Here is a 7,939-nt window from a genome sequence, read left to right on the forward strand (position 1 = left end):
TTTTTATATAGGAAACTTTAAGCATTTGTATTTTAATAACCCTGTGAAGCACTATGAGCTCCCCCCCGCATCCCCCTCAGCCCAAAATCCACAAAGGATTGGGACAAAAAACAGGAGTTTTCTTAATTTAATGGTCAATTTGGTGATTTTACCCCCACCCCGAGCCCAGCTCTGTCCCCAGAGGGGATCAAGTGCCAAACCCGGCCCGGCCCCGGCGCTGGGATGTCCCCGGCGTGTCCCCTCCCCGTGGATTGTCCCCAAGGAGTTTGGCTTTCCTATGGAAACGCAGCCGCGAGGGAGGGGGGGGACCCCAGGGACCCCTGCCCGCAGCCTGGGCTGCTCCCCCGCGGTGTTTTGGGGGGGATCAGAGCATTTTGGGGGGTGTCCGCACCACCAGCGCTGCTCCCAGTGCCGGGAGGGGATGGGGGGGCGCAGCTGGATCCCCCCGCCCCCATTTTGGCTCTGTTGGCGCCCCCACCCTGCCCCTGGCACCCCCAAACCCCCCCCAGCAGCCCCCAAATCCCCCCAGCCATTCCCGGGACACAAAACACGAACGTGCCTTGACGGGGGGGGACAGGCTGGGGATGAGCCCCCCCTGCTCCGCTCCCGCGCCCCACAGAGGGTTTGGGGGGGCTCTGGGGGCTGCCCCCACCCCCCAGCTTTAACCCACTGTCACCCCTTCATTCCGGGGGGGCCGGGGCCGCTTCTCTATGCAGCGGGGGGGGGTCCTGGGGGGTCCAGCCCCCCCAAACTGGCAATAATTCTCTCCCTGTTTGATCTCGTCCCGTCTCTGTTGTTTTAATTTGGGGAAGGGGAGGGGAGGGGGGGTTGGTTTTTACAAATCCGGTGGCTGATGTCATAAACCTCCCCTCCCCCAAAGGCAATTTTTTTTTTGGGGGGGGGGGGGAAGGAGGGGGTGGTGGATGATTTTTTTTTCGGGTCCCAAAGTGCTATTTTTTTGTACAAAAAAGACTTAGATGAAACTGTTAGTTTTGGGGGGCTCCTTTGTAAATGGGGAACGACGAGTTCTTTTTGTAATAAACACGAGTCGCTGGCGTTGTCTGCACGTCTGAGGGGGGGTCCCTTGGGGGGCACGGCCGGTTTTGGGGGGTGGCAGGGGTGCAGTCGGTCCCAGAGTGGCACCAGGGGGGACGGGGGACACTGGGCTCTGTTTGGGGGGACACTCAGCTCCTTTTGGGGGTCACTGAGCTCTGTTTGGGGGTCACAGGCTGGTTTTGGGGGGTGCATTGGTCCCAGAGTGGCACCAGAGGGGACAGGGGATACTGATCTCTGTTTGGGGGGACACTGAGCTCCTTTTGGGGGGTCACAGGCTGGTTTGGGGGGGTTGCAGGGGGCACCAGCGGGGACAGGGGACGCTGAGCTCTGTTTGGGGGTCACTGAGCTCCTTTTGGGGGTCACTGAGCTCCGTTTGGGGGGTGCAGTCGGTCCCAGAATGGCACCAGCGGGGACAGGGGACACCGAGCTCCGTTTGGGTGACGCAGGGCAGGGGCCCAGGCCTGGCTGCCCCCCCAGACACCCCGGCTCTCTCCTCCCTGATGCGGGGGCAGCACCTTCCTCCTCCTCCTCCTCCTCCTTCTCCTTTTCTTCCTCCTCCTCCTCCTGCTGCTCCTGCTCCTCTCCTCTCCTGGCTCCTCTTCCCACCGGCCCTGCTCCCATGGGGCGCCCAGGTGGGTGCTGGGGGGCTCCGCCGGGGCTGGGGGGGCCTTTCTGGAGGGTTCCAAGCCCCCCCTGGTGCGAGCGTGTCCCCTGGCAGGTCCCCACAACCTGACCTGCGTGTCCTACAAGCACCCGAGCGTGCGGGGCGCGCTGGGGGGCGCGGGGGGGGCGGCGGCCGGCGCCGTTCGCTGCCCCCCCGGGCAGTGCTGCGTGGGCATCTGGAACCGGAGCCACGCTCTGGTGCAGGGTGAGACCCCCGCGACCCCCGGCTCGGGGCACGGGCAAAGGGGAAGGGGGGGCTGCGGTTTGAGCCGGCCCCGGGCGGGGCTGGAGGGGCTGAAGGGGATGGGGGAGGATGGAGGGGTTTGTTCCTGCCCCGGGGGGATTTTGGGGAGGATGGAGGGGTTTGTTTCTGCTCCGGGGGGATTTTGGGGAGGATGGAGGGGTTTGTTCCAGCCCCGGAGGGATTTTGGGGAGGATGGAGAGGTTTGTTCCAGCCCCGGAGGGATTTTGGGGAGGATGGAGAGGCTGGTCCTGCGCCGGGGGAATTTAGGGAGGATGGAGAGGTTTGTTCTTGCCCCGGGGGGATTTAGGGAGGATGGAGGGGTTTGTTCCTGCCCCGGGGGGAATTTAGGGAGGATGGAGAGACGGGATCTGCCCCGGGGGGAATTTGGGGGAGGATAGAGAGGTTTGTTCCTGCCCCGGGGGGATTTGGAGGGAGAGAAGGAGCTGGGGCAGGGTTGAGGGCTTTGGTCCTGCCCTGGGGGAATTTGGGGAGGCAAAAGGGGTCCGATCCCGGGCCGGGGGGGCCGGAGCAGGGTCTGATCCCAGCCGGGGGGGCAGGAGCGGGGGCAGATCCGGGCCGGGGGGCAGGAGCGGGGGGATTGGGGAGGTTCTGGTCCCTCCCCAGCGGCCGCCTCGGCCTTGGCCTTGAGCAGCGGCTGCAGCGGCGCTGGGGAGGAGCCGCTGCGGGGGGGACCCGCACGGGGGTCCCACCTGTCCCCTGCCCCCCCCGGGGTGACCGTGCCGCTGTCCCCAGGCTGCTGGGGGGGCCGGGGGGACGCCTGTCCCTCGGCCACCTGCGCCCCCAGCCCCGCGGGCCACCCCGGCAGCTCCGTGCTGCTGTGCCTGTGCCACGGCCACCTCTGCAACGGCAACGCCACCGGGACGGCGGCGGCGACCGGGGGGCCGGGGGGGCCCCGCCAGGGCCCAGGTGCGGGGCCGGGGGGTTCTGGGGGGCACTCGGGGGTGGCGACACGCAGGGGACACACGGGGGATCCTGGCACCTTCGGGGGACACACGGGGGATCCGGGCACCTTCAGGGGTCCCCACTGGGGGGGGGCGCCGGGTGGACCTGGGACTCTCGGGGGGACCCGTGGGGGACGGGGGGGGGGGGTCCATGAGGGGGACCGGGGACTCGCGGGGGACTGGGGAAGCCGTAGGATCCCCCAAAGTGTCCCCTACCACCACACCGGACAGCCGGGGGTCAGGGGGGCTCCGTGTCACCTCAGTCTCTGTCTGTCCCCAGTGCCCGGCTGGGGGGGCTCCGCGGGGACATTGTGGCTGCTGGGTGCCAGCCCCCTCCTCCTCGTCCTCCTCACCTGTCTGGGCGTCCTCGGTAGGGACAGGGACACGGTGGGGACGGGGGGACCCCCGGGCACAGCCACCCCCTACCCCACGTCCCCTGGGTGTCCCCAAACGCCACATCTCTGGCGTTCCCACTGTGGGGGTCTCCCAGGGTGGAGGTGGGGGGGTCCCCAAGTGTTGTGTCACCCTGTCCCTGGGGCGGGGGTGTCCTTGTGACCCCCCGAGGTGGGGTGTCCCGGGTGGGGTGTCCCCGTGTCCCGGGGATCCTGGGATGCCACATTCCCCATGTCCCCTGCCTCGTGAGGGGGGGCTGTTGGTCCCTGGTGTCCCCAGGTCCCATGGCCCTGATTTGGGGGGTTCCTGTGGGGGGGTCCCCGGATGGGGGTGTCCCTGGTGTCCCCCATCCAGGACTGCGCCGGACCAGGGCCCGCACGGGGCAGCCACCACGGGGAGGGCGGAGAAGCGCGGTCCCCCCGGAGCCCCCCAGCCCGGAGCTGCCTGCGCTGCGCTTCCTGCAGGTGCGGGGCACCTGAGGGGCGGGGGACGCCCACGGGGGGAGGGACACCCGCGGGGGGAGGGACACCCACGGGGCGGGGGGACACCCACGGGGTGGGGGACACCCACGGGGCGAGGGACACCCACGGGGCGAGGGGCACCCACGGGGTGGGGGACACCCACGGGGCGAGGGGCACCCACAGGGGCACCCACGGGGGCACCCAGGTGGGAGGGCAGGGACGGAGGTGACGCTGGGAGGGGGCTCCCATATGGGGAAGGGATGTGGGGACACCCACGGCAGAGGGGACATCAATCCGGGGGGGGGGCACAACAGCGCTGAGGGTGCCCGGGGACCCCCAAAGGCGACCCTGTGCGGGGCTGCCGGGCTGTTGGGGACACCCGGTGCCAGCCGTGTCCCCGCGCGGGGCAGGTGCTGCAGTCGGGGCGCTTCTCGGCCGTGTGGCGGGGCACGCTGCGCCAGCGGCCCGTGGCCATCAAGGCGTTCGCGGCCGGGGCCGGCCGGAGGTTCGCGGCCGAGCGCGCCGTGCACGCCCTGCCGCTGATGGAGCACGAGAACGTGGCCAGGCTGCTGCACACCCGGGCGGCCGCGCCCCGAGCCCGCGGGGGGCTCCTGGTGCTGCAGCTCTACCCGGCCGTGCGTCCCCGCGGGGGCTGGGGGGCTCGGGGGGTACCGGGGGGAGAGGGGTACGGGGGTACGGGGGGTACCGGGGGGTACTGGGGGGAGAGGGGTAACGGGAGTTTGAGGGGCTTGGGGGTTTGGGGGGTACCAGGAGTGGGGGTAACAGGAGTCTGGGGGTTTGGGCGGTACCAGGGGTGGTGTAACAGGAGTGTGGGGGGTACCAGGGGGGTGTAACAGGAATTTGGGGGGCACGGGGGGGTACTGGGGAGGGTGTAACAGGAGTCTGGGGGGTACAGGAGTAACGGGGGCTCAGGGGGCTCGGTTGTAACGGGGGTTTGGGGAGCTTGGGGGCCGTGCAAGGGATTGAGGGGGCTCGGGGGGGGGGGTGTGGGACACTCGGGGAGCACAGGGGTGGGGATGGGGGTCTGGTGGGGGGAGATGTGCGGGAGATACTGGGGGGTGCCCCACGTCCCCAGCCGTGTCCCCCGCGTGTCCCCAGGGCTCCCTGCGCCACTTCCTGGGGCAGCACGTGGGGACCTGGGCGGGCAGCGTGCGCCTGGCGCTGTCCCTGGCCCGCGGCCTCGCCTTCCTGCACCAGGAGCTGTGGCGTGACGGTGAGGTGGCACCCCCGGTGTGCCCTGTCCCCCTGCTCCGCCCTGTCCCCCCCGTGACCCCCGGTGTCCCCAGGGCTGTACAAGCCCAGCGTGGTGCACCGGGACCTGAGCAGCCAGAACGTGCTGGTGCGGGAGGACGGCACCTGCGCCATCGGCGACTTCGGGCTGGCGCTGGCGCTGCCACCGCGCGCCCAGGACAGCGCCGGCAGCCGGCACGCCGTGGCCATCCGCAAGGTGACAGGGGTGACAGGGGTGACAGGGGCGGGGTGGCACGGCATGGGATCCGTGGGATGGGATGGCATGGGATGGCATGGCATGGCATGGCATGGCATGGCATGGCATGGCATGGGAGGGGGAGGTGGCAGCCCTGGGTTGGGGATGGCACCCCAGATGTCACTGGCAGTGTGACTGCCAGCTGAGCCTGTCCCTGGCTCAAGGCCCTGGTGGCCCCGGTGGTCCCGGTGGTCCCAGTGACCCTGGTGGTCCCAGTGGCCCCGGTTGCCCCAGTAGTCCTGGTGGCTCCAGTAGTCCCACTGGGCCCGGTGGTCCCAGAGGCCCCGGTGGTCCCGGTGGCCCCGTGCCCCGCGCTCAGGGCCCGGTGTGGCGCAGGCGGGCACCCAGCGGTACCTGGCACCCGAGATCCTGGACGAGAGCCTGGACCTGCGGGCCTGGGGCCGGGCGCTGCGCCAGGCCGATGTCTACGCGCTGGCGCTGCTGCTCTGGGAGATCCTGTCCCGCTGCCAGGCCCTGAGCCCCGGTGAGCCCCCGCGGGTCCCCCCGCGCTGCCCGCGGCCCCCCGGCCCCGCTGACCCCCGGCCGCCCCGCAGGAGCCCCGGTGCCGCCGTTCCGGCTGGCGTACGAGGCCGAGCTGGGCTCCAGCCCCAGCGGGGCTCAGCTGCGGCGCTTGGCCGCGGACGAGAGGCGGCGGCCGCTCATCCCGCCCGCCTGGCACCGCACGCCGCAGGTCAGAGCCCGGGGAGCCCCTCGGGCAGGGGGGACCCGCGGGGGTCCCGGGGTGGGACAGGGGGTCCGAGGGGGGGATCCCTGCCTGGGTGCCCGGGGATGCTGAGGGTACCCGGGGTGCCCCTGCCCGTGCTTGGGGGTGTCACCCCAGAGGGTCTCAGGGGGGTGCGGGTGACTCAGGAAACCCGAGGGGGGGTCCCAGGGGTGTTTGGGGGGGGGGTCGCTGCCCAGGGGTCCCCTCCCCGCTGCCCAGCACCGGGGGCTGTCCCCGTTGGCGGTGACATCTCCCGCTGAGCGCGGGGTGGGGTGGGGGTCCCACAGCCCGGGGGGGCTCTGCCGGAGCTGCTGGAGGATTGCTGGGACCCGGACCCCGAGGCGCGGCTCTCGGCCGAGCGGGCGCTGCAGCGGCTCCAGCGCTTGGCCGCGGGGCCCGCACCGGCCCCGGGGGACCCCGGCCCGGGACCCGCCCCCCGGCAGGTGCGTGCGGGGAAACTGAGGCACGGGGCGGGCGGGGGTGACACCGGGAACCCCAGGGGGATCTGCGGGGAAACTGAGGCACGGGGCGGGCGGGGGGACATCTGGAATCCACCGGGGGTTTACGGGGAAACTGAGGCACGGGGCGGGCGGGGGGACACCGGGAACCCCAGGGGGATCTGCGGGGAAACTGAGGCACGGGGCGGGCGGGGGGACACTGGGAATCCACCGGGGGTTTACGGGGAAACTGAGGCACGGGGCGGGCGGGGAGGGACGGGGAACCGGGCGGGAGGGGGCAGGGTCCGGCCCCGCCCCCGGGGAGGAGCCAGCCGTGAGCCCCGCCCCCGCCTAAGCCCCGCCCCCGCTTCCTGCCGGGAGGGGCCGCGGCCGGAGCGAAGGTGGGAGCGGAGCCCCAGGACCCCCCGTGCGCCCCAAATCCCCCTGCACCCCAAACCCTCCGACTCCCCCAGAGCCCCCCCGCCGCCCGGCTCCATCCAGCCCGGGGGGGGCCCCCCAAACCCCGTGACTCAGTTTCCCCTGGGTGCCGGCGGGGTCCCCACAGCGGTGGGGGGGTTTCGGGGGGTCCCCGCTCACCCCCCGTGCCCCCCCCCAGGTGCTGGAGTCTCCCACCATGTGGAACCCCGGTGCAGGTACAGGGGGACACCCCAAAACACCCCAAACTGGGGGGGGCTGCCTTGACCCCTCCGGGGCCAAACCCCCCTCCCTCAATTTCCTCTTTTCTTCCCCCCCCAGGACAGCCGCCCCCCCCCAACCCCGTGTACCCCCCGAACCCCACGTACCCCCCCCAGGTGCCACCCCCCAACCCCGTGTACCCCCCGCCCGCGGTGCCCCCCAACCCGCTGGGGGGGCCAGGGCAGCCCCCGTACCCCGCTGGGCCCCCCCCGTACCCCCCGGGGCCGACTCTGCCCCCCTCGGGCCCCCCCTTGGGACCGCCCCTGCCGCAGCCCCCCCACCCTGGGGTGCCCCCCCACCCTGGGGTGCCCCCCCACCCTGGGGCGCTCCCCCACCCGGGGGTGCTCCCCTCGTTCCCCCCCGGGCTGGACAAGAAGGCGGCGAAGAAGATGAAGAAGAAGATGAAGAAGGCTCACAAGAGGCACAAGGTGGGGGGGACCCGGGGGGGGACACAGGGGGTCACCCCCAGCCCCCCCCCCACCCTCGGGGGCTCATGGCTCTGCTGTTCCCCCCCAGCGCTCTTCGTCCTCGTCCTCCTCCTCCTCCTCCAGCAGCTCCGACTGAGCCTCCTGGGACCCCCCAGGACCCCCCCAGAATCACCTGGGACCCGCCAGGACCACCTGGAACCGCTGGGACCACCAGGAGCCACCTGGGACCTCTTGGGACCACCCGGGACCCCCATCGTGTCCCCGTGTCCCCATCCCCTGCTGCCAAAGGGGGGTCCCGGGGTGTCCCCCCTGTCCCCCAATAAAGCTCTGGGACACCCCAATGTGCCTCAGCGTCTCCTTCGCGCCGA

The 7,939-nt window shown here is 71.5% G+C and overlaps 1 protein-coding gene across 1 annotated transcript; it reads left to right on the forward strand.

The window, feature by feature from the left end:
• Nucleotides 1-1,675: 1,675 nt before the first annotated feature.
• Nucleotides 1,676-7,845, forward strand: AMHR2 (anti-Mullerian hormone receptor type 2; the record flags this gene model as incomplete). The annotated part of the gene is made up of 14 exons (XM_084223468.1): nt 1,676-1,688; nt 1,775-1,924; nt 2,657-2,873; nt 3,189-3,295; nt 3,598-3,782; nt 4,190-4,414; nt 4,899-5,013; nt 5,087-5,247; nt 5,623-5,770; nt 5,841-5,977; nt 6,298-6,453; nt 7,064-7,100; nt 7,204-7,571; nt 7,660-7,845. The coding sequence occupies 14 exons, from the start codon at nt 1,676-1,678 to the stop codon at nt 7,705-7,707; spliced, it is 2,067 nt and encodes a 688-aa protein (XP_084079594.1). The 3' UTR covers nt 7,708-7,845.
• Between the last annotated feature and the right edge of the window lie 94 nt (nt 7,846-7,939).

The sequence above is a fragment of the Fringilla coelebs genome (genome assembly GCF_963513975.1).
Source record: "Fringilla coelebs genome assembly, chromosome: 30".
Lineage (NCBI taxonomy): Eukaryota > Metazoa > Chordata > Aves > Passeriformes > Fringillidae > Fringilla > Fringilla coelebs.